This window comes from Notechis scutatus, chromosome 1 (assembly GCF_049901735.1).
Source record: "Notechis scutatus isolate UNSWTSFEM ecotype Mainland chromosome 1, rNotScu1.2, whole genome shotgun sequence".
Lineage (NCBI taxonomy): Eukaryota > Metazoa > Chordata > Lepidosauria > Squamata > Elapidae > Notechis > Notechis scutatus.
In genome coordinates, this window is record NC_142009.1 from 328,069,660 (window position 1) to 328,095,899 (window position 26,240).

General features: G+C 40.7%; 1 protein-coding gene across 1 annotated transcript in view; it reads left to right on the forward strand.

The window, feature by feature from the left end:
- The window catches only part of ZAP70 (zeta chain of T cell receptor associated protein kinase 70), a 40,847-nt gene extending 19,544 nt beyond the window's left edge, over positions 1-21,303 (forward strand). Inside the window, exons 7-13 of the mRNA XM_087952645.1 lie at positions 5,282-5,336; positions 8,628-8,811; positions 10,254-10,460; positions 13,673-13,865; positions 15,802-15,942; positions 18,436-18,548; positions 19,237-21,303. Coding sequence (XP_087808771.1) covers positions 5,282-5,336; positions 8,628-8,811; positions 10,254-10,460; positions 13,673-13,865; positions 15,802-15,942; positions 18,436-18,548; positions 19,237-19,327 — 984 coding nt within the window. The 3' untranslated portion in view covers positions 19,328-21,303. The remainder of the gene's footprint in view (positions 1-5,281; positions 5,337-8,627; positions 8,812-10,253; positions 10,461-13,672; positions 13,866-15,801; positions 15,943-18,435; positions 18,549-19,236) is intronic.
- The last annotated feature ends 4,937 nt before the right edge of the window (positions 21,304-26,240 follow it).

Consider the following 26,240-nt stretch of genomic DNA (forward strand, 5'->3'; position numbering starts at 1 on the left):
TGGTCTTCATTTGCTCAGTGAATGCTTTTATGGATCGCTTCTCATCCATGTTGCCCGCAAAAGCATTTACAGCTGTCATAAAACAACCTAAAAATAATCCTCTCCAAAGACAGAAATCAGGGGGACTAAGCAAATGGGAAGCACAAACTAACAAGCTGAAAGCTGAACGAATGATCACTATGGCAGAGAAGTCTTTCAGTGACAAGGTAGAATAGCTAGATGCTAGCTAGCTAGCTAGATGGGTGGATGAATGGATAGATAGATAGATAGATAGATAGATAGATAGATACCGTGTTTCTCACATAATAAGGCCGGGCCTTATTTTTGACCCGAAAAACCGGCTGGGCCGTCTTTTCGGGGTGACTTAATTCCCCCTTGCATCCTCGGGTGGGCGGGCGGCGACAGCTTGGATGTTCGGAGACCTTTCGCCACCGTTAATTTCCTTCTCCCTTGCTGCCGTGCGTTACAGTAACGCCGTGGCATTTGGCGCAGCCATGTGCGGCCAGTCAGGGCTCCTCCCTGCAACCGGGCCCAGAGGAGACACTTGGCTTCAGGCGCTCCTGTCGCCGCCTTCCTTTGCCTTCAAGGTAAAGCGAATTATTTAAAACCTCCGCTCATCCCATCAGGGTCGCGCCGAGCCTTGCGAGCTGGGCAGAGCCGGGAAGCGAGCCGCGGATGTTTCCTGGTTCTGCCCAGCCCGTACGGCTCTGCCGCGGCCCTGGTGGGATGAGCGGAGGTTTTAAAATAATTCACTTTACCTTCTAAGGCAAAGGGAAGGCGGCGACAGGAGCGCCTGAAGCCAAGTATACCAACAACAAAAGGCAAATCCTCAAGGTGGGCTGGAGGGAGGTGGCTATGTGCCCCCGGGCTGCTTCAATGCAAGGTCCTGACTTGCAGCATCCTGCCGTTGCCGCCGCGTCCTTTTCGCCGCCGCCTCCCTCTCTGACTGCGAAACTCGTGTGCTTCGCCAAACGCTCTGAGCGAGGCGAGCTCTTTCATACATAGAGAGAGAGAGAGAGGGAAAGAGGCCGCCCGCTTTTTATCACGCCGCCGCCCGCACCACCGGCTCTAGGCCAAACCCGGGCCTCGCTCGGAAAGCAAATACCCGCGCATGAGAGGAAAAGACACGCAAACCCCGGCACAGGCGCCCGCTTGTTGACATGGGAAGGGAGGGGTGGGTGAGGCAACCCTGCTGCCGCAGACCTCCTTTGAGCCCGCCCGCCATGAGCTCCAACCAATCCACAACTTCCAAAGCTTCGACGCCTCCCAATGGGGATGTTTGCCGGGAAATGGCTTGTCTCCTCCACTCGTCCGTGCATTTCATTGCCCGCCCCTTTGCCCGGGCCGGAGTGTTCTGGCCATGCCCCATCGTGCCTTTCAGCTTCAGGAGCCCGTGCGCTGTTTTTTTTTGCCCCCGAGAGTTACGATCCCACCTTTCCGGAGAGGGGAGGGGCGCGCCCTCTCAACCCAGCGCGTCCAACATCCCATCTGTCTCTTCCCCCCGCGTGCGCTCCTCACGTGCTGAGCACTTCCTCCTGCAAATTACGCCTGCAACTCTTCTCTCCCTTTCCTCTCTCTCCAAAAAGATTGCCATCGTATCCCGCCGACTCGGGCTTCCAGCCACGTTGTAATCCACTAGTGAGGCTGCCATCTCGGATGGAGGCATGCGATCTCCCTCTCTTGCTCGCTCTGAACTTCGTGTGGACCAAAATAAAAAGATCGCCCGCCGTCATGTTTGGAGCTGCCACTTCCCGCGTTTGGAGCTCCAAATGGCGGCGGCACTCCAACACGGAAGCGCCAGCTCCAAACGTGGCGGCGGAATGGGCAGAAGGGAAAGCAACAGCGGCAGGTGCCAAAGGTGTCTGCAGCAAAGGTGTTTGGTGGGAGTAGGGAGCTCTCCATGCTTCGCCATGATCGCCCGTTAGGAGCGGCTGGTGGCGAGGAATTCCTGCCCGCCGGGCGCTCCTAACACAAGTCTCCCGCCCTTCCCCCTTATTTTGCATATTTTAAGATAGGCCTAAATTTGGGGAGGGGCTTAATTTGATTTTATGCCCAAAAACATGCTGGGCCTTCCTATTGGTGGAGGCCGTATTGTTGGAGAAACACGGTAGATAGATAGATAGATAGATAGATAGATAGATAGATAGATAGATAGATAGATAGATAGATGATAGATAGATAGATAGATAGATAGATAGATAGATAGATAGATAGAAGAATAGACAGATAGATAGATAGATAGATAGATAGATAGATAGATAGATAGATAGATAGATAGATAGAGATAGAATAGCTAGCTAGCTAGCTAGATATTAGAGATAGATAATAAATAGATAGATAGATAGATAGATGATTGATAGATAGATAGATAGATAGATAGATAGATAGATAGATAGATGATAGATAGATAAATAGATAGATAGATAGATAGATAGAGATAGATAGATAGATAGATAGATAGATAGATAGATAGATAGATAGATAGATAGATAGATAGACAGATAGAGATAGAATAGCTAGCTAGATAGATAGATATTAGAGATAGATAGATAAATAGATAGATAAATAGATAGATAGATAGATAGATAGATAGATAGATAGATAGATAGATAGATAGATAGATAGATAGATAGATAGATAGATAGATAGATAGATGCTGGATAGATAGAAATAATAGAGATAGCTAGCTAGCTAGATAGCCAGACATCCAGACAGCCAGACAGCCAGACAGACACAGACACAGACACAGACACAGACCGACAGAGACAGATAGATATATTTCTGAGCAGGGAATCACATAGAGAAACAAAGCCCTGGGTTTTAGACCTTCACAGTTTTCCACTTTCTCAGAACACCCAGAGCTCTATTCTTGGAAATAAAGGCAATGCTAAAGACTAGCGCTTTGTCTTCAGCCCTTCTTAAGTTTCTTTGAGGCTAAGACTATCTTTAGAGCAGGGCGAGGGGTTGTCAGGAAGTGAGGGAGGTACCAGCAGCCACAGTAGTAAGCAATTGAGACTTCAGGTTACAAATACACGAATTAGGAGGGCCAGAAGGATGCAGTTAATACACTGGCCTAAACTGGTGAGTGATGCTCATAGCCACAAGGCTTTCCGATCTTAGCAACAACCCTGAACCTGGTTGTAGCTCCAAACCTCAAGCCTGTTTCTTCAGCAGTTTAGTGGCATTCATACTGAATGCTAAGGTTCTGAGTAATGAACTCAACCAATCCAGCAACTCTGAGACTTTTTAGCTTTCTCAAAGAACTGCTTCATTGAGTACACCAATTTGGCTTAGTTGAAAAACAAACCAACTCTGGCTATTTCCTGGGCTTTCAGTATAATTAAAGATTAGACAGCTCCCTCCCTCCTTGTCACAGATCACAATGTCCAATTAGGTGTTCTGGCGTCTCCTTGGTAATCTCTTCCACTCTCTGGACAGCATCTATTGGGATGAACTTGGTTCCCACAAGATAATAAGTTGTAGATGTCTGGTCTGAGGTTCCAGAAAACCTCCACTTCAACAAATAACTCTGAGACAGACATCTTCCCAAAAGTTCTGTTTTATTTGGATAGTAACCTGGCACACCTGGGGAACCCCGAATCTGAAAGTTCCGGATTTCCTTGCAATAAGTAAAAAACTACAAATCCACCCCCTGCACCCATCATTGGATGCCCCAATCACCATCCGTCCCAACTTGAGACGTCCCCTCACCCAGGTGCAGAAATAACATGACCTTGACTTAGAAGAAGAATGCTATTATGTCTAACCACATACCCTCCAAGATATTCCCCCCCTCCCATTTTCCCAGGCTCAAGAATGTGGCAGTGTGGAAGTGTCCGGTGTCAAAAAGCTGACAGCTCCCTCCTCCCCTCAAAGTGTGTCAAGCTGAAAAACAGAGAAAATGGCTGCGACAGGCCCAATCCATTTCGAAGTTGACACTGGGGGTGGGTGGGGGAAGGAGTGGGCAAGATATTGTTAGTGGACTGCTGTTCTGGTTGCCACCAGTTGCCAGGAAAATCCTATTGAAATCATTTTATGGAAAACATTGGAAAGGATGCCAAAAAGGATAACATTGGGCAGGATTGAAATCCCAATTCAGACACGCAACTCCCTGACTAGCTTTAGGATTCCTGCTTTGTCTCTATTTATTTTATTTTATTTTATTATTTTATTTTATTTTATTTTATTTTATTTTATTTTATTTTATTTTATTTTATTTTATTTTATTATTTTATTTTATTTTATTTTATTTTATTTTATTTTATTTTATTTTATTTTTTTTTTTATTTTATTATTTTATTTTATTTTATTTTTTATTTTATTTTATTTTATTTTATTTTATTTTATTTTATTTTATTTTATTTTATTATTTTATTTTATTTTACTTTATTTTATTTTATTTTATTTTATTTTATTTTATTTTATTATTTTTTATTTTATTTTATTTTATTTTATTTTATTTTATTTTATTCTTTTATTTTATTTTTATTTTATTTTATTATTTTATTTTATTTTATTTTATTTTATTATTTTATTTTATTTTATTTTATTTTATTTTATTTTATTATTTTATTTTATTTTATTTTATTTTATTTTATTTTATTTTATTTTATTTTATTTTATTTTATTTTATTTTATTTATTATTATTTTATTTTATTTTATTTTATTTTATTTTTTATTATTTTATTATTTTATTTTATTTTATTATTTTATTATTTATTTATTCAAAAGCTTACAATACAATAGAAATAAGAATAAACATAGTTTAAATGTAAGAAATAGGAACTAATATTTGGGGACAATAGGACTGGGATGGTAGGCACGATTGTGCACTTATGCATGCCCGTTACAGACCTCTTAGGAATGGGGTGAGGTCAATAGAGGTTAGTTTGAGGGGAAAGGAGTGGGGGTTTGAGCAGGTGAAAACAGAATCAGGTAGTGAGTTCCAGACATTGACCACTCTGTTGCTGAAATCGTATTTCCTGCAATCAAGCTTGGAGTGGTTTACATTAAGTTTATAACTGTTGTGTGCTCTTGTGTTGTGGTTAAAGCTGAAATATTCATTAACTGGTAAAGACGTTGTAACATGTGATTTTATGTACTATGCTTAAGTCCAATCTTAGTCGGCGTAGTTCAAGGTTGTTTAAGCCTAGAATCTCAAGTCTGGTGGTGTAGGGTATCCTGTTGCGAATTTGAAGATTTAGAGCACAACTGAGTGGTACAGATGCACATTTTCTGCCCTGAATTTCTCCAGTGTAAACTCTGCTCTGACTTTCCTAGGCTGGTCGGAGATTCACACCTCAGAACTCAGATGGATACACACCAGAGCCGTTTGGTGAGTTTGAGAACAGTATTAGCAGATACAGCATAAAGATAAAGTGTTTATTTTATTGGCAGGGTAGTTCACAAATGGCATTCATGTGACCGTGGCTCATTGTGATGTCATAATTGTGAACCAAGTACCCAATTGCTCATATTGTGATAATGTGACTGCAGGGATGCTGCAATGGCCACAATTTCATGGGCCAGTCATAGATTTCCCCCTCATTCAGTGCTGTCATAATTTCTGAAGGTTAAATGGAATGCAGGTAGTCCTTGACGTATGACCACAATTGAGTCCAGTATTTATGTTGCTAAGCAAGAAATGAGTTTTGGCCCATTTTACGACTTTTCTTGTCGCAGTTGTTAAGTGAATCAGTGTAGTTGTTAAGTGAATCTGGCTTCCTCATTGACTTCGCTTGTCAAAAGCTTTGCAAAAGATGATCACATGACCCTGGGACCCTGCAATTGTCATAAAGGTGAACCAGTCATCAAGCATCTGAATGTAAATTATGTGGCCGTGGGGATGTTGCAACAGTCATAAAGTGTGAAAAATGGTCCTGTCACTGTTAGTGCTGTTGTAACTTCAAACGGTCACTAAATGAACTGTTGAGGATTACCTGTAAAAGAGTTGGAAGAAACCTTGGAGGTCATCTAGTCCAACCCCTGCTCCAGCAGAAGTTCCTATACCATTTCAGCCTGTTATTCTGTTTTAAGGTCCCAAAAGTTTCCCCGAGCCTCGAGACAAGGCTTGCAAAAATAGCAGCTTTTTTATTCTTTGGCCAAAGCAAAAAGTCTGGGTGAATAGTATGTCCAAAACATACAGACAAAATGCATGTGAGGAATAGCCACACCTTGCGAGAGTGGCTCAGAGTATTATATACTCTTTATACTGATAGAAACAAAGTGTATCCAATCAGAGACAAAGGTTCGTTATTAATGTGGGCAATGTCTTGCCCATGTTCTCCCCTTCCTTATCCATGGAGCATTCTTTGTCTGTGCTCTGTCCATACTTTGTTATTTTACACATTATTCCTTGTCCTTGTGTGTGTTCGTGCTCCTAGGCAGCCACCCCCCTTTATCTATGGAGCAGGATGTTCCTGGGAATTGTCTCCAAGGATGTGTCTAGCTCTGAAGCAAATTGCAGAGGCGAGAAACCAGATAGAAAAGGATACAATTCTCTTGCAGAATGAATTTCTAACAAGTGATTCCCATCCTTAGCAAAATAGTACAAGCAACTTCTTTAACAGAAGCAAAAGAGCAAAGGTTAGATTGATTCATGTCAATATGTCCTTTCACTGTTAATACTTCCCTTGAACAATCCGACATTCTGTGACTCCCTGTCCTTGACAAATTAGCACATTGGCTCATACACGCTGTACAATATCCCTAATGGAATAGAATAGATAGAACATTAGGAGACACTGTACAATATGTGTTACTTCATCACCCTCTTGTGGCCACTTGTGGAGTTATTATTTTTTTAAAAAATTGACTTCAGAAACTCAAGATAATCAGCCAAGTACCTGCTTAATAACTTGCCCGAAAGGCCACCAGAGTAATGTCTTCCTGTTGGAGGTTTGTTTAGTTCTAACTCCATTTACCTTCTGGAAGAAGTTGGACTTTTCTGAAGAGGGGTATGAAACAGTTCTTAATCGTTACTAGTGGGTTTTAGTTATTTTAATTATTGTGTTTTTAGATATTGTATTTTAGATTTTGTATTATTGTATATCTTTTTTTAAAAGCCCTGGATAGATTATTTAGCTTGTGGTAGGGTAGAAATGAATAAGAATGGGTGAACCAAGACCAACACTTTACTATCCTAAGAATAACTTGCAATCTGCTGTCTGAAAAGAAGACATGGCAACACAATTCGGCGAGGAATGCTGTTCCCAACAGGGTGCTCAGCCAGCCTAAATTAAAATAAAAAAAATCATGTTATAAGGTCTCATCCACTGTTCAGGCTGCAACCTGTTTTGGAAAAAAGTTTATTGTACTTTTAATAGAACCCCACAGCATCAGAAACCCAAAACATGTATTTACTTTCTGCTAGTCTCCATGTAATTTCAAGTTGAAAAAAAAAATATTTTTAGCCATTTCATTAAAAAAAAAAGCATTTGAAACTTACTTTTCTTTCCATTAAAAAATAATAAAAAAGTAGTACTATCAGTGACCACAGGAGGGTGTAAAATAATACAGACTGTACAATATCCCTAATGGAATAGAATAGATAGAACATTAGGAGACACTGTACAATATGTGTTACTTTATCACCCTCTTGTGGCCACTTGTGGAGTTATTATTTTTTTAAAAAAAATTGACTTCAGAAACTCAGGATAATCAGCCAAGTACCTGCTTAATAACTTGCCCGAAAGACCACCAGAGTAATGTCTTCCTGTTGGAGGTTTGTTTAGTTCTAACTCCATTTGCCTTCTGGAAGAAGTTGGACTTTTCTGAAGTGGGGTATGAAACAGTCTTAATCGTTACTAGTGGGTTTTAGTTATTTTAATTATTGTGTTTTTAGATATTGTATTTTAGATTTTGTATTATTGTATATCTTTTTTTTAAAGCCCTGCATAGATTATTTAGCTTGTGGTAGGGTAGAAAGTAGACAATTTTTTCACACAGACACATGGATGCTCCTTGTGGCCATTTAGATGCTTCTTGGGATGTTCATGACTAGGAAACAAAGATTTTCCCCAGCATTGTTCTCCTTCAGGTCATAGTTGGAGGCCTGCTGCCTTCAACCTAGAGGTATCATGGATCTTGAAGACTCATGTCCCTTGGTAGACTTTTCTTCCATGGACTGAAGTCATCCAAGTCCTTACCTGAAATCCTGAATTTGCTATTGGAGAAAGTGAGAAGAGCTTGGACAGGAAGGAAGCCATAAGGCTGAAGAGTGCAGGCATTGTGAGAAGGTTCTAATATTTTAAGGTCTCTATTGGTCTGAGCAAAAATCCAAGTAAGCACAACAGATTGTACCAATTCCTAATTTCATTCACATTCTGGTTCCCCTTAGATTTTTGCAAGATGCCCCACAGAGTGGCATGGAGACCGTAATTTCCCCGTTATTTAATCCCACTACTTAATGAATAAGAAGAATATTGTTATGGTTAATCAAAGTTCTGTTCAATTTCAATGAAACCTAAGTTGGCTTATTGTTCAGTCTTACAGGAGCCGAAGTCACTAATATAACACGGGTAGCTTGAACTGAATCTAGAAGGAGGGGGAATTGTGAAATAAGGAAGGGGATTTTCAAACATGAAACCCACAATTAATCTACTTTATTTTCTTGGGGGAGGAACAGGAGCAGGGAAAAAGACACGGATCTTGCCCATGGACACTTCATGTTATGAAAGCCCATACAGTGACCCCGAAGAGCTCAAGGACCGGAAGCTATTCTTAAAAAGGAGCAGTCTGATGATAGATGAAGTGGACCTGGGAGAGGGCAACTTTGGGTGTGTCAGGAAAGGAGTTTACAAAATGAGGAAGTAAGTGCACGCCATGTTTTGAGGTAAATTCCTCTTAATGTGCTGAAACAGATCTCTGCAGTTTTCAGAAGTTGCTATTCCCCATGAGAAAAATCAAATTTCATTTTGTTTGTCTTTTGTGGAGGATTCCTTAAATTTGGAGATAATTTGGGGTTGGATGTCTTAACTTGGTAGAGGGAAAGTAGCTATGGTCCTTTCTTTTGCCGCCTAGGTCCCCAAGTCTCTCTTTCCAAAATAGTAAATAGCCTCACCCACCTTAGGAGGGTATCTTTGACTTTATTTTATTTATTTATTTATTTATTTATTTGTCAAGCATGTATGAGAAAACAAGTATGAACATGACATATAAACATATAAGTATAAACGGGTATAAGTATATACACATAATAAATGAGTACGAATTAAATGGGAACGGTAGGGCAGGGACAGTAGGCACGCTGGTGCGCTTTATGCACGCCCCCGTACAGACCTCTTAGGAAAGGAGTGAGATCCATGGTAGACAGTTTAAGGTTTAAGTTTTGGGGGGATTTGGACTTGACATGAAAGCCTGGCACAGTCCTCAAGTGGTCTACACAGGGAGTGGGATACAACACACAGTCACAACATGGGGGTGATACAATCAATATGTTCCTTTGCTTTGAGGTTCTCTTCTTGGTTTCTATTTTAAAACCCCACATTTTGTTTTTATGAAATTATGATACATCCATTCTCTTTCACAGAGTTTGCTGTGGTTACTTTTTGTTATATGTATATCTGATCAAGATAAGAGAGCAATGTCGGCAGCTATTTTCTGATGGCTGCCATTTTATTTTTCTCAGAATGCTAGAATTGTTTTGTTTCAGGGCCAGTTTGGGAAATAAAATTGCACTCATTACGGGGTGGCTGCCCAAAATAGTGGATATTTCTAGAACGAAAGAGAACAACTATGAATCACGTGTGTTTGGAGTTAATTCATTTTTTTTTGTTTGGAGTTTCAGTATATTCATTTTTTTTTGTTTGGAGTTACATTCATTTCGAAACAATTCAGGCTTCTCACATCAACTGTTCCCTACTTTTTCTATTATGGGTGGCGTCTCCATCTAGGGTTGATAAGATAGCAGTGTTCTAGTATTTGAGGGGCTCCTACAAAGACGAGGGGGTCAAACTATTTTCCAAAGCACCAAAAGGCAAGATGAGAAACAAGATAGAAATGAACTAAGGAGAGAAGCAACCCAGAACTAAGGAGAAATTTCCTAATGGTGAGAGCAATCAACCAGTGGAACAGCTTGCCTTCAGAAGTTGTGGCAGTTCCATCACTGCCTCGTAGAACGCCTCATTCAAAAGGAGACTGCCATTTGTCTGAAATGATAAAGGGTTGGACTAGAAGACCTCCGAGGTCCCTTCCAACTCTATTATTCTATGTTCTATCGATGTTCTATCTTCTCATTTTCTCTCCTTTCCAGGAAGCAAATTGACGTAGCCATCAAAATGCTAAAAGATGGCAATGGAGTGGTACAGCAGGACGAAATGATGAAGGAGGCCCAGATTATGCACCAGTTGGACAATCCTTACATTGTCCGTCTCATTGGAGTATGTCATGCCGAAGCTCTCATGCTGGTGATGGAGATGGCATCAGGTGGCCCCTTGCACAAGTTCTTGTCTTCCAAGAAGTGAGTGGATGCCATCACGTCATGCAAGAAATTTATACCTTTCCAGGATGTGGGCTTAGAACCATTTATGACCCATCAGTTCAGTATCGCTGAGATAATCACAAAGTCATTTATTCTGGAAGGGGTCTTTGATATCATCTAAGCCATTTTTTTCAGTGCCACTGTAGCTTTGAACCAGTGGTGGGATTCAAATTTTGTTACTACCAGTTCTGTGGGCATGGCTTGGTGGGTGTGGTGTGGCTTGGTGGGCGTGGCAGGGGAAGGATATTGCAAAATCCCATCCCTCCCCTCTCCTGGGGGAAGGATACTATAAAATCTCCATTCCCTCCCCACCCCACTAACCTGCTTTCCAGCTCCGTTCTCCTGTGCAAAGAAAACCCAGCCGATCAGCTGCGATTCAGGAGGCAGAGAATAGATGGGGGCGGGGCCAGTCAGAGGTGGGATTTGCGAGTTCTCCGAACTACTCAACATTTCCGTTAACTGGTCAGAACCTGCTGAATACCACCTCTGCTTCGAACAATCACTAAATGAATGGTTGTAAGTCAAGCACTACCTGTAATAATGAAATGAGTGAAGGCAGGATAATGTGGGGCTTGTAAGATAAACCTTCCATTATCTGGAATTCTCCAAATGTATTTGGTCTACAAATCCTAGAATATAACAAGTAGCCAAGTGGAGAGGTCCATAAGGAGCAGATCTACCTACCAGGAATTACAACAACAAGAAAGTTGGGATGAAGAAGAAGAAGCCATCTTTAATGAACAAATAACTTTAGTTGAGGAAGAAAAGGGAAGAAGGGAAAGAGAATGGAGAATCCAAGACTTAAAAAAACAATCCAAAAAAAGAAAAATAAGGTGAAAAATCGATACAATGTCAGAAAGCAACAGAAAAGAGGAATACAGCAGAGAGGGGAGATTAAGAGGGTGGAGATTAAGAGATGGGGGGTAAAAGGCTAGATTGGACAATAAAGGAAGGGAAAAAGGAAAGAGAAGTTACAAAGGCTTGAAACAAGATGTAAAAAAACAGATCTTTTTCAGAGACAAAGGGTAAAATACAATTTAAAAGAGATTCTGCAAAAGCACACAAGATTGTATTGTAGTATTGTATTTGAAATAGAGTTAGAAAATTGGAATATTATATGATCTAATAAAATATTAAAGGGAATATGTAAAATGTTTAAGATTTAATGATAGAGTTTAATTTGCTTTGGATTATTGTTTCAACTATATTATAAACGTATTATTTTTTTTATTTTAAAATGTATGTAGAATGTACTAAGCAGAATCAGAATGGAAATTATATATTATCTTAAGTATTAAATTTAGGGGAAAGATAGACCCCAGGAAGAAAAGTTTAAAAAGAAGAAAGGGCTAAATGAAATAGCTTGTGTTTATAGAAGAGAGTGGAGATTAAGAGATGGGGGGTAAAAAGACTAGGATTACAAAAGAGATTCTGCAAAAGTACATAAGATTGTATTCTTGTATCTTTATTTGAAACAATGTTAGAAAACTGGATCTTTATATGATTTAACAAAATACCAAAAAATGTATAAATGATAAAGTTTAATATACTATGGATTATTGTTTTAATTATATTATAATTTTTTTCTATCTTAAAATGTAGTAGGTAGTTTTAGAATGTGCTAAGCAGAATCAGAATGAGAATTATATATTATTTTAAGTGTTAAATTTAGGGGAAAGATATAAAGGCGTCATACTTCAAACAGTGATTACAGGAGAAATATTGTGTTAATAAGAAAAGAAAAATAGATGATTACAGAACGGACAAAAGATATCAGTATAATGATCTAAATTGAGATGAAATAATATAAAATAGAATTAAGAGAGTGAAAAGAGGGGAGAAGCCACATAGAAAATATAGAATGGTAAATAAGATATGAAATGGTATATAAAGTGAGCATGAACTTGATTTATGTCTGTACTAAAAGATGTAACCCGGGACTAGGCCGCTTTCCAAAAAGAAGTTTTATGTTTTTATGTTTTGTGTGTGTATGTTTGTTTGAAAATTAATAAAATTCTTTACAATAAAAAAAATAAAAAAAGGAGCAGATCAAATAAAGGTGGTCCTTGACTTACGACTACAATGGACCTCAAAATTTCTATTGGTGAGACCATTGTTAAACTGAGCTTTGGGCCATTTTACAACCTGTCTTGCCCGAGTAGTTTAAGTGAATCACTGCAGTTCTTAAGTAAGTAGCATGATTGTTAAGTGAATGTGGCTTCCCCATTGACTTTGCTTGTCAGAAGGTCACAAAAGGGGATCATGCGACCCCTGGGACACTGAAACCAGTGATGGGATTCAAAAATTTTTTACTACCAGTTCTCTGGGCGTGGCTTGGTGGGTATGGCAGGGGAAGGATACTGCAGAATCCCATTCCCTCCCCACCCCACTAACCTGCTTTCCAGCTCCGTTCTCCTGTGCAGGGCAACAAAAGAAGACCCAGCCAATCAGCTGGGACTCAGGAGGCAGAGAATAGATGGGCCCAGGGGGCCCAGTCAGAGGTGGTATTGGCCAGTTCTCCGAACTACTCAACATTTCTGCTACCGGTACTCCAGAACTGGTCAGAACCTGTTGAATACCACCTCTGACTGAAACCATCGTGAGTCTGTTGCCAAGCCCCTAAATTTTGATCATGTGACCCTGGGGATGCTGCTGCAACAGTCGTAATGTCAGGGCTCCAGTAGTTACCCCCATTTAAATCACGAGTCTCTAGCCGGATTTCCAGAGCTTAAAGAAGATTTATTAGGAGTAAACATACCGGTGCTGCCTGGGTGTAGCTGACTCTGAGACACATCATTCGTTGTCACCCTTGACCCTGGTTTTCCCCTACCCCATGGGTGTATCATAATTCATATTCTCCAATGGGACACATCCATAGCCAAGAGTCATCAAACATGCTCTCCAGTTAGAATTTTGCGCAGCACAAACTTCGGTCACCTAGAAACTATCCATGAAAACATTTATGGAATGCAATTTCTGTTTTGCAAGCTGCTGCATTGCTACCTTTCTGCTAGCAACTCTAAAAGACCAGATAAATATTTTGTGAGTTGACAAGTGTGAAGAACGATCACACATCACCTTTTTCAATGCCTTTCTAATTTCGAACGGTCCCTAAATGAACTCTTGTAAAACAAGGGTTACTTGTCCGGGAACATGGTTGTGAGATTTCTCTCTCTTCCTTTTCCCCTTAGGGATGAGATTGCTGTGAATAATGTGGTCGAACTGATGCACCAGGTGTCCATTGGAATGAAGTATCTGGAAGAAAAGAACTTTGTCCACCGGGACTTGGCTGCCAGGAATGTGTTACTTGTCAACCAGCATTATGCCAAGATCAGCGATTTTGGGCTTTCCAAAGCTTTGGCAGCTGATGACAGTTATTATATGGTGAGCAAGAAGACAAGATGGGAAAATCAATCCCGCCGGCATTTCAGAGATACTAATAAAGGAGAATATTTGTAGCTCAGGGTTGGCATGAAGGATCTTTGGGGCTCTCTGAGTTCACTTGTTTTCCTGCAGAGGTTTCATTACCCAAACTCGGTAATATCATCAGTGCTCGTGCATCAGTGCTGCACGAGCACTGATGAAGTTACCTAGTTGGGTTATGAAATGTCTGCAAGAAAACAAGCCAGCTCAGAGAGCACCAAGGACCCCTGATTTCAGAGAGAGTTTTGTTGGAAGGATAAGGAGGGTGGGAAGGATTATTTCATTCTCCCTTTAATGCAAGCATTCCCTGTTAGCGCTTCCTAGATACATAAAAAAAAAATAGCAGAAAGTCATTTCCCATTGCTCATCTCCCATCTCCCTCAAAGAGAGGCTCTTGATTATTCATTTATGTTGTTGTTTTTTATGTGAGGCTTTGCAAAATGTGATAACGTTATCTGAAAAACAAAAACTATCGTGAGGGATGATATGCCTACATAAATAAACAAATGAATTGGTAAACTCTGTTAAGTGCATCTATCTGTGTGTGGGTGCCACAGCAGAGTCTGTCCTATTGAATATCAAAAATCCACCTTGGCAGAAATCTATGATGGATATCTTTTATGACATTTAAGATAAAGCTTCTTATAGAGGTTTCTAGAATTTAGGAGAGCTTCAAGAGTTGCAAATGAGATTATATCAGTGGTCCCCAACCTTTTTTATGCCGCGGCCTGGTACCGGCATCAGCTGGGCGCGCCGCCATCTTGTTTTTTGATGAAAAGTGCTTCGGTGAGCTCACGGAGCACTTTCATCAAAACAGATGGCTGCTCTCATGAGCTTTCCGGGTAGAAATGGCTTTCACCGGAAAGCTCACCATGGCGCCGCATCTTATTTTGATGAAAAGTGCTTCCAGTGAGCTTTCTCCGGAAAAGCTCACGGAAGCACTTTCATCAAACAAGATGCGCCCGAAACCAGCGCCGGTAGGATTTGTTCCACGGACCGGTGCCGGTCCGTGGACCGGTGGTTGGGGACCCCTGGATTATATCACTCCCCCTCCCCTCATCATTTTGTATTTTAGGAGAAATAAATATGTGCTTGTACAGGTGGTCCTAGAGACTTACACCCCTAGTGGGGTGGGATGCTACTGGTTCAGCCCAGTTCTATAGAACCGGCAGCTCTGAAGAGCAGCTGACACTAAACCGGTTCGCTGTGATGACTTTCTGGTCGTCTGTTTGGCCCACCTGCCCGTCTGGGCTCTTGGCTGTCCTTTATTTCCTGCTTTTTCAACCTCAGCTGCTTTGCGGGGCATAGTTGAGGTTGAAAAAAACAGGAAAGAGGAGGATTTTCAAACACTGCACACCCACGCGCAGCGCTTGTCAGCTGTCCGGGTGGCACAGTGGAGGTTTTTTAGCAAATGCTGTACATGCACCCATGCAAAGCACGCAGGCGTGCACAAAACACACTCTCACCGAACTGGTAGTAACACTGGTTGAATCACATCCCTACAACCATTTGTTTAGTGTCCGTTCAAAGTTACAACGGAATTGAAAAAAGTGACTTATGGCCGTTTTTCACACTTACGACTGTTGCAGCATCCCTCTGGTCACGTGATCAAAATTGGGATGCTTGGCAATTGGTTGATATTTATGACAGTTGTGATGTCCCTGGGTCACCTTTTGCAACCTTCAGACAAGCAAAGCAATGGGGAAGCCAGTTGCAGTGATTCAATTAACAACTGTGGCAAAAAAAATAAATGGTTGCAAACAGAGGAAAACTCCCTCAGCAATTCTCTCGCTTAGCAACAGAAATGTTGGGCTCCGTTGTGGTCGTAAGTCAAGACATACTTGGTCTTCTCCAATAATTCATCTCATTGAAATTTCCGTTCTGTCCTCACCCACAGGCCAAGACCACTGGGAAGTGGCCACTGAAGTGGTATGCGCCAGAATGCATCCTGTTTCGGAAGTTTTCAAGCAAGAGTGATGTCTGGAGTTATGGCGTGACGATGTGGGAGGCTTTCTCTTATGGCCAGAAACCCTACAAGGTGAATAGGGATAGAATTTGGGCGTTCACTAGGGAGGGCTCAAAACAGTTAAGGCGGTGCTGTGATCATACAATTCTAAAGAATGGGGCTGCGATTGTAGAATCCTGAAGCCGCCTTTAATGAACTTTGTATTTTTGTTATTTTTTTGAATTGCATTTTTATTGCTTCGTGTTGGTTTTCTTAGCGGTTGATAAATACATTTTGACTTTTTGGCCCTATCCCATAAGTGCCTCAGAATTGGAACCTGCATCTCTGGATGCATGCAATGGGCTCCAAAAGCACCTGGTTTCATCATTTTATTTTCTAAGAATAATAGCTTTGAGGTCTCCTGACCTAGGAAATAGGAAGCTGAACTGGTCATGAGGTTTTGTGTGTTTGCTTATTTAAGAGAGGCTCATCTTACACAATATAAACCTGGGAAGCTAACAACAATCAAACCCATATAACCAGGGGTGGGATTCAAATTTTTTAACAACTGGTTCTGTGGGTGTGGCTTAGTTGGTGGGCGTGACTTGGTGGTCATGTGACTGGGTGAATGTGGCTTGGTGGTCATGTTATTGGCTGGGCGTGGCCAACTCAATATCACTCACATCGAGGCACGCATCTCCTCGCCTGGCCTCTCATGACTGTGGGGATGCTGCAACAGTCATAAGTGTGAAAAATGGTCATGTCATTTTTTTCAGTGCCATTGTAACTTTGAATGGTCACTCCACACAAGCAAAGTACCAGCAAAGGAGGAGAGAAAAACTCCAGAGACGTTCCTGAGACAGGAAGTCTAGTCCTGCCAAGAATGTTATAAGGGGTTAACAGAGAGGCAGTTTCTGTAAGCAACACCAGAATGTTTCCTTCCTGCCTTCCTTACAGGATTAGGCCAGTAATTTCTTCTAACAACTGGTTCTCTGAACTGCTTAGAATGTTAACAACCGGTTCTAGCGAATAGGTGCGAACTGGTAGAATCCCACCCCTGCGCATAACATATTAAGAAACTAGCTCCATGCTTTGCTACGAAACTATGTGATCGGGCTTAGTTTTGGGGGAGGAAAATAAGGGGGGGGGGGGAAATGTGCCTTTGGTATTCATCTGGCTAGCGTCTTGTCAGTGTGTGAGAGAGTTGAGCGCTGTTTGGAAATTGAAACAGTATTTGCTGTGTGAGCAAGGAGACAGCAAGGAGCCTGGGCATGGCTTAGCTCAACTGTTTTGTACTAAAGCTGCTTGCTGCTGTGAAACTGAAACTGAAACTGAAATTCCTCTTCTCTGCTTGTGTTTTGCATTTGGAACAGATTTCTTTTTAGGTGGGGAGGGGGAGTAGAACTCCTTAGCATCAGAGCATGTTAATAATAATATAGGAAATACTAATGCTCTGATGATGGTCATTTTGAAAAATCCTTTCGTAGCGAGCACCTAGAAGCCAAAAGGAACATACATGCCAAATTTCAAGTTTGTAGGCTTTATGGTTCTGGAGATTTTGTGATGATGCGTGAGTGGTATTTCGCTTTTATATAGATAGATAACCCTTTCTAAGAGACAACCAAGGCGCCAAAACATTTTACACCAGATGCTCATGTGCTGGACTCAGCTCTCCTCCTTGCCCAGCACCTGGGGGAAGATCCAGGTTTCCATAGTCTTCTGGAAGGCCAAGAAAGTAGGAGCCCACTGGCTTGTTTTGGGTTTTGTCACTCTATAGACCAGTGATGGCTAACCTTTTCAGCTTGGTGTGTCGAAAATCGGGAAAAAGTGTAGCCTTCCTCGGGTCATGTGTCACTTCAAGAAATATCAATAATTTGGTTTATGACGGACTGAGCTGGGGTGATCACACAGGGCTGTGAAACTCGTCTCCCTGGTCTCAGGGCTGCAGGTGCAGGATGTGGGGATCGGAAGGCCACCTTACAGGGCTGTGAACCTCACGGATCTCCTTTCCTCCTGTAGCGTTCCTGAGGTAATGAAACTGACAAACTTCAGTTTATGGCGGTTAAAACTGGTTCTCTGCTGCAAAGATCTTGCGGCAGCGGTGACACCATGCCTCCCCGCAACAAGCAGGGAGCAGGGATTGGAGCAGAGCACAGGCAGCCTCTAAATGTGCAGGTTTTCCCCACACCAACAGGCGTGTCAGTCAAAGTGCCTCGGCGTGTCACGAGTGACACACGTGTCATAGGTTAGCCATCACTGCTATAGACAGTAAGGAAGATGACTTTGATAGAAATATTGCATAGGCAAAAGGAGGCGAAGCATTTTTTTTTAAGTCCATAAGAGCCAGAAAACACTAGTGAACAGTTCAAAGCGACACCTCCCTAATTCACAAGAGTATAAGAAGGAGAAGAAGGTATAGCACAATCAGACTTGCAAAACTCTTATTATAGCCAGTGTCAATCAAAGTAGTTTTAGCTTTCCTGTGCACTTGATGTCAAGGTCTAGTCTACTTTAGTGGGGCTGACTCTAATGTTTTACCAAAACAGATGCTCAGCTTCATTAACCAATCTCTTTCTCCCCTTCTAGAGAATGAAAGGACCCGAAGTCATGGCGTTCCTCGAAGAAGGGAAGCGTATGGAATGTCCATCCAGCTGTCCAGAAGAGATGTACAAGTTGATGAACCTATGTTGGACTTACAAGTAAGGCGAGACCATCACCTTCTCTTTCGGTTTGTGTTCTGACCCAACCCTGTCACCAGCAAGAAAATCTCAAACAAACGCAGCAACTCTTCACAGCTTTAATCTACAAATAACTTCTTTGTGGATAAAAGATGGCTTGCAGCCAATTAGTCCAACCAGAAAAGCCTTGACAGAATTCTTCAGATAAGCATTGTGTGACTCGTTAGACCGTTTTTGCCTTCTGCAAAGGCAAAAACCTTTTGAAACCAGGCTTATATTCCCTGGAGGGAGGGGCCATTATGTTGCATCCTTACTCCTGAGTCGCCTGTGCTGCTCCAGCTGTTCTCTTCTACGAATCATCCTGCGCTCACGCGCATTTCGCACAGGCTCCTCGGGAACCTCCTCATCAATGCTGCCCCACAATCCCTGAAGGCAGCAGTCCACTCCCTGATGGTCCCGGCCCTTCATCTGAGTCCTCGCTCTCCTCTACCATCCGCACCTGCTGCCAGCTAACCACAACATTTTGGCAGCAGAGGGTCATATTTCTAGACTGAGAAAACATGCTTTTCTGTACCGATAAAGGAGAATAGTATTTGTAGTTCAAAGCTGAAATGAGGAGTCCTTGGTGCTCTCGGAAATTGGTTGGTTTTTTTGCAGATGTCTGTAGAGATTCCCCTTATTTCTGACATGTCTACTTTCTTGTCGCCAGGTGGGAAGACCGCCCAAACTTTGCTGCTGTGGAGACACTGATCCGCACGTATTACTACAGCATCGTTGACAAGAAGGAAGAGAAGTTGTAGGGAAGAAATGTGATGGACTCATGAAAATGGTTGGAAGGCACATGTGCCCATCGCCTCTTGCCAGCTTCAGCATTTCTGAAAGGATGATGTGCTGCCTCTTTTTTGTGGCAACCCCTTAAATATTGAAACACTGCTATCAGGTCACCACTAGTCCTTCTTTTCATTAAACTAGGCGTGTCCAATTCTTGCAACTATTCTTCATATGTTTTAGACTGCTGGATCTTAGGGGCAGTGAGCAGGATGATTTTTTTTTTTTACTACTGGTTCTATGGGCGTGGCTTGGTGGGCATGGCAGGGGAAGGATACTGCAAAATCTCCATTCTCTCCCCACTCCAGGGGAAGCACACTGCAAAATCTCCATTCTCTCCCCCACCCCACTAACCTGCTTTCCAGCTCCATTCTCCTGTGCAGGGCAACCAAAGAAGACCCAGCCAATCAGCTGGGACTCAGGAGGCAGTGAATAGATTGGGGGCAGGGCCAGTCAGAGGTGGTATTTTCCGGTTCTCCAACTTAATCAAAATTTCCACTACTGGTTCTCCAGAACTGGTCAGAACCTGCTGAATGCCACCTCTGGCAGCTTCCCTACATCTGCTCCTATTTGATGCCTTGGGATTGCAGATCCCAGAATTCCTAGTCAGCTGTTCCAGACAGAGGGAGGGATAATTGGAAGGTGAGATGGGTTACAACAAAAGGGTATGACCGGCCATCAATACCCTTTTCAAAAAACCAGCAAAATCAGGGCTCCCATATTGTGTCTGAAGGTTAAAAATGTCAAGATGGCAACCATTATGGTTTTTTTAAATTGTGTCTTGCATATATGCAATGCATGTAGGAAATGGATGGAGCTATGATCATTGCAGCAGTTTTTTTCCCCCCTGCAGACAGCCCAGATCAGTTAAACGTGAAATCTGCTAAACATGGAAAGATTAATTCCTCTTTTGTTTTACAAATGGAACAATTATGCTTTTTTTCATGGATGTTCTGGTTTCCCTGATGCTTTTCTGGCTGGCGGTTGGCAGGAAAAACTTCTGGCCATTTCATGAATTTTTTTAAAAAAAAGCTGTCCTGGAAGTGAATAGGTATAGGAATAATTCTCAAAATATTTGCTACAAAAAATATCTTAAAGTTAGTCTTGAAAAATGCTGGATCAATATGGTCATGAGCATACAGTAATTCTATAGGATGCTCTTGTGTGTGTGTGTGTGTGCGCGCGCACGTGTGTGTACTTTTGGGAAAGTGGGTGTTGGAAGAAATATCCTTCTGGGTTCAGTTTCAAGTGGGGAAAAAAGACAATGGATTCATGGAAGTTGTTTGGAAAGAAGGTTTAATGGTGGACAGGATCACATGCCTTGGATATCCTGGGCGAAAAAGGGAAGAGATGCTGAGATCCCTGAGTTTTATGCCCTCTCTAAGTTTTGAACTTCCTGGGGCACAGGAAGAGTATCCTGATTGGTTGCTGTCAAGGGGCCTTAGCTAGCTTTGTAGGTTGTCTGTGTGCTAAGTTTGGTTGAATCCCGCTGGGTGATGTAATCTTCCCAGGTGCCATGTGGTGAGATGGGTAAAGGGCTAATCCTATTATGTCCTGTCTTAATCCCATCACCCTGGAGCTGGAGAGGTGGTGGGGGCAGAGAGCTGCTTTGTCTTTAAAAACACGTTTCTCCTTTTCTCATCCAGGGAAGTATAATATTCTGCTTTTTAAATATTTCCTAGAATATTCCATTCTTCTAGGAGAGGGGTGGGTGCTAACTTTCTACAGTGGGAAAGCAAATAATCCCTTTTTTTAAAGCAAGAATAATATTTATTTTTATATATTTTAATCTGCAATAATGTAATCAGGGTTTTTTCCTCTCAGGACTCCTTCCCACTTTTAAAAATTACGCAAGACACAAAAAGAATTTTTCTTTTCTTTTTTTTGTATTAAAAAGTTTTTTTATTTTTAGAACAAAAACAACAAATAAAACCATCTTTCAATTTTACAGTGTGTTGGTTGGGTACATCTATCTTGCGCGCATAGTAGTATTGTTGTACATTTCTTATTCATAGACCATTCTAGTCAACAATCTACATCATATTATTCCATTATTATATTATCATTAACCATATAATTTCAATTCTGTATCATCTTTCAAGACAAATCTCATCCTTACTATGTGATATTCATATTCTTACTCATTCAAAGATAATCAAAGATATTATTACTGTTATCCTATATTTCAGTTTTTTACTCTTCTATCTAACCATTCATAAAATAAATCCCAAATCTTATAATACTCTTTTTCTTCCTGTTCTCTAATTGCCATTGTTAATCTACTCATTTCCGCACATTCCATTATTTTCCTAATCATTTCCTCCTCTGTTGGAATTTTTTTATTTTCCCAATGAAATAGTTTTTTTTCTTTTTGTAGGTTACATTTATTAATATGTACTGTATCAAAAATTATAATTGATGTGCCTGCCGCTGCTACCGCTTCTCACAATTATTTGGTGGGATATTAATATTGTATTCTATTTCAACATTGGCTGGCAAATAATTTTGATTTTGCAGATCCCTGAGAGGATATTGGGGATGTAATAGCTATATTTACTTATATTTATATAATTATAATAATTATCTTAATATATAAAGTTAAAGCTACTGCAAATTCCATAATTTGGATTATGGGGGGAATGGTCAGCGTAAGGTTAAAAAAAAAAAAATCAAGGTGGAAGCTGCAACAATGACATCAAAGCATTGCCCGTTTTTTATGCGCATCACCTGTCAACTCGTAAAGCATTCCTGGCTTACTCTCGAGTTGCCATAAGACGGAGGGGGTGGGGGGAGATCTGATGGAGCAGTTCATTGCTATGACCAGAAGCAATGTAGGTATTCCACGCATACCTTTCTCCAGATTGTGTCTCAAGTTACCAAGCCCAGCCGGAGAGGCGTGTTTTCCACAGCCCACTAAAGTGCTTCATTGGAGAATGTGATTTATGACACACCCTGGGAGGAGGGGGGAAACAGGGTCATAGGTGGGCTGTAAATTACATAGGGCAGAGCCGACTGCACTTGGGAAAAGTGCTGACATGTTGCTCCTAATAAATAATTGGATTTCTTTTGAAATTTGTCTCGAGGCTCATGAATTAATTAGAGCATCCGTTAGAACCCCTAACATCACCCACAGATAGAGGTTTGAAGGCACCGTCATGGCTGCCATGCTAATCTTTTTGACCACATCCTGCATACATGGAATGTTTTATGGTATCACCATCCTATTTATGGAGTTCATATCCTGGAAAGAAGTCCTTAATGTCACAATAATAGTTATGGATTCCTATCAGGATTGGCCAAATTCTGAAGCACATCTATCTCTTGAGCACCCCTTAAATCAAAGTGGAACTCTTCCCCTAGATTCTGCACCTATCGTTCTGAAATTAAACAGGCTTAATTTCGTAACGGTATTTACTAAGATAGATATCATTTAAAAAAAATTAAAATTACAAAATGAAACTAAACATAAGATAGGGTAGGTGAAATTGGTCTATATTCTAAGCAGAAGATATTTTTTTCTGACTTTAAAAGTTGCAACTGTTCAATTCTGCAAGTTTATTAGGTAGATTGTTATTCAGTTGTAAGTCATTCTCATAATTTTCCATAAACGTAGTATATTTTGGGGGGAAATTTCAGAATGAAAATGTGACCTTTGCACAATTCCTCTGATATGCAAAACAATGTACTAAAAACATTTCTTGGAAAAAGTTAGCTCCTTCCTTCCTTCCTTCCTTCCTTCCTTCCTTCCTTCCTTCCTTCCTCCCTCCCTCCCTCCCTCCCTCCCTCCCTTCCTTCTTACTGAATATGGATTTAAGACCTGAATCTGGATTTAGGACCTAATGTGGGTAAGACAGAAAAGAACAGTAGAGTGAAGAAGCTAAATCCTGAACTGGGGAATGTATTTCTTTTGCTGTCTGCTTCGCCTGTCTAATAAACATACTCTTCTTAAGTAGTGGTATCAGTATCATTTGGATCCCCTTTAAATGTAATGTACAATATAATGGTGGATCTCTTTGCAACGTTTCTCCATCTTAAAAACACTTCTAGCAGCTCTGAAGTATTTCAGAGCTGAAGTATTTCAGAAGTTTATTCATTCCAAGAAGTCTATGAGAAAGGAGGCTTCAAGTTCAGGAGCAGAGCAGATCATCCTCTGGTTATCAATTTTTCTTTCTTTATGGAAATGTGATCCTTGCAGAATAAGGCCCAGTGGTTTTAAGGAGCAGCTACCTTAAAGCACAAAATAACTGGTTTATCTTATTTAGGACAGGCAGAGAACCTGAGGATTGACTCCCAGAAATTTTGGAAATATCCCGCAAAATGAATCAGATGAAAGTATAAGAAAGAGGATTTTGACTGAGAACTGAAAAGAGCCAGAGTGTCTGCAGGGGAGTTAAGAAAAGTCAGTGCTAAATTTTAGTGGTTTGTGGGACTGGTTTTAGAATTGACAATGAAAATACTGAAGTGGCAGATAGCTCCTGAGTAGCTGATAGGATCAACTAACAAGAAACAAGCAGTGAAGAAATATGCTGTAGACCAGCATTTGGTAGAGCAGCTATGAAGATCTTGGCAAAGATATTGAGATGTTATGATGTATCTATTATAAAGATCAGAATCATGCAAGCAATGTTTTCCATGTGGCATTCTATGAAAAGTAGGACTTTGATAATAGTATTGACATTTTTTGTATTGGAGAAGATCCAGAAAATACTGTTGACAGCCAAGAAAACAAACAAATGGATCATTGCATAAATCCACTCAGAGTTCCCACTCAAGGTTAAATGATTAGGCTCAATTTATCCTATTTGCTAACCTAGTTCTCTGGAGAAGGATCTAATGCTGGGAAAGGTGGAAGAAAAGAGGAGAAGAAGAAAATAATCAAAAACAAAGTGGATGGACTCAGTTACAGTAGCAAAGTGGCGTTAGAGAATCTGTTGGAAAATCTATGGATCAATTTGGGATCATATAGCCATGGAGGGTGGGGAGATCTATGTGTGGCTGCTAAGAGTTGGGTAATCTTTACGAGCAGTGTTGTGACTTTTTTATTTTTGTTGAAATAATACAGTACAGGTTTTAAAAAGATGTATTAACTACTTGGAGATTTCTTATTGGAATGTGTAACATGGTTTATTGTTGGAATTGGTTGTTGCCTCCTTTGGAGAATACACAGCTTGTTTGTTTATTGATAGAATAATAGTGAATGGAATTGAAAAATAAAAAGAGCAGAGTGTTCTTCCTTCACATAGGAGGAATATCTTCTTTTAAATAGTTTGTTGCAACTCTCATTGGGCAATAACCGTTATGTACAAACTGGATTCTTCTTTTGGGTGTTGAACTCCCACAGTTTCAGTCTTAATAAAATAAATGACTTTCTTACTGGAAACCCAGTCAAATCTTTTTACTATTTTTTTCCCATGGGTTGTTTTTTTTTATAAAGTGGTTCAGATATGTGTTGAGATTAGTTTATAGACGTGAAGCAATGAGAAAAATCTCTTCATCGGTTTTCAGAATCTATATAATCTACTCTATTTTTTAATATTTTTTAAAGAAAGCATTTTATCAGTTGCCAGCAGACAACATATTGCAAGCAATTCACACCCAAGATTACAAAGGAAGAAAGGGGTTCTGTATAATAGCGATGCAGCCATTTCAGTATTTCTTTATTACATTGTCAACTTCTTGAGAAATCTTTTGTGATTTTGTGGGTCTGTTGTGTGACTGTGTGAGGATTGTAGAATTATATTTTTAGCTGGTTTTGGTTTTTCACTTTTTGATCATTTTATTATCTTTGATTATATTCAATTTTTATCTGTAGAAAATGTCTGAGCAATCCCATTTAGGGACCAAATGATATTATCAATAACAACAATAATACTTTATTGTCATTGTATGTATATACACAGTATACACATACAACAAAATTCACATAACACCCAGAAACCAGACCCAACACACACACACACATACATGACAATCCCCAAACTCACTCCCACCCGCCAAATTCTCCTTCCCCTAAAAACACACAAGCATCCGCACAATAGACCAAAGCTATTTGAAAGGCCCATGAAATGATCCAACTTTTTCTTGTAATATGGCACACTGAGTGCATAATGCAAACCTTTTACAAACCAATTGTCCAGAGCAGGAAGCTGCTTTATTTTAATTTCCAGTTTTTTTGTTGTTTATTTCTCTTCCTTTTCCTGTTAGGATAAAGTTAGGCCAGGTAAAACAGGGTTGTAATATTTTATACTGAAAATATTAAATTAATAATTATATTGGGGGTGGGCAGATTAGCAGTCCTCCTTTACAGACAGAGAAATCCAGAGGCTTTCTTCATTTGAAGGGAAGATATTTGTATAAAGCACTTTTCCACACAGCATTCCTTCCTGATGGATGTATTCATACAGGTAAGCCTCAATTTACTACCGTTCATTTAATGATCATTCAGAGTTACAACAGCACGAAAAATAGTAACTGAAAAAGTACCGTATATACTCGAGTATAAGCCGAGTTTTTCAGCCCATTTTTTGTGCTGAAAAAACCCCCCTCGGCTTATACTCGAGTCAGATTCCCCTCTGAAAAAAAAAATGGTGTGGAGCTCCGGAGCTGGGCAGGCGCTTCCCTGCTTCCGTGTTTCCTTTGCAACTTTTAAGCATGGGGTAATCGGAAGCAGAAAAGTTCTTGCATGAGGATATATTTTTTCTTTTTTAACTGTTTTTAGGGGGAAAAGACCCACCGTCATGTGAGAATGCTCAGACACGAAATCTATCCGCCCGAAAATAAGTGTGTGTGTGTGTGGGGGGGAATTTTAACAGAGGGAAGATGTAGGGAGAAGGCAAAAGCGACGGAAGATCCTTCAGGGGAAACTGAGGGGGAGACTCACCCTTG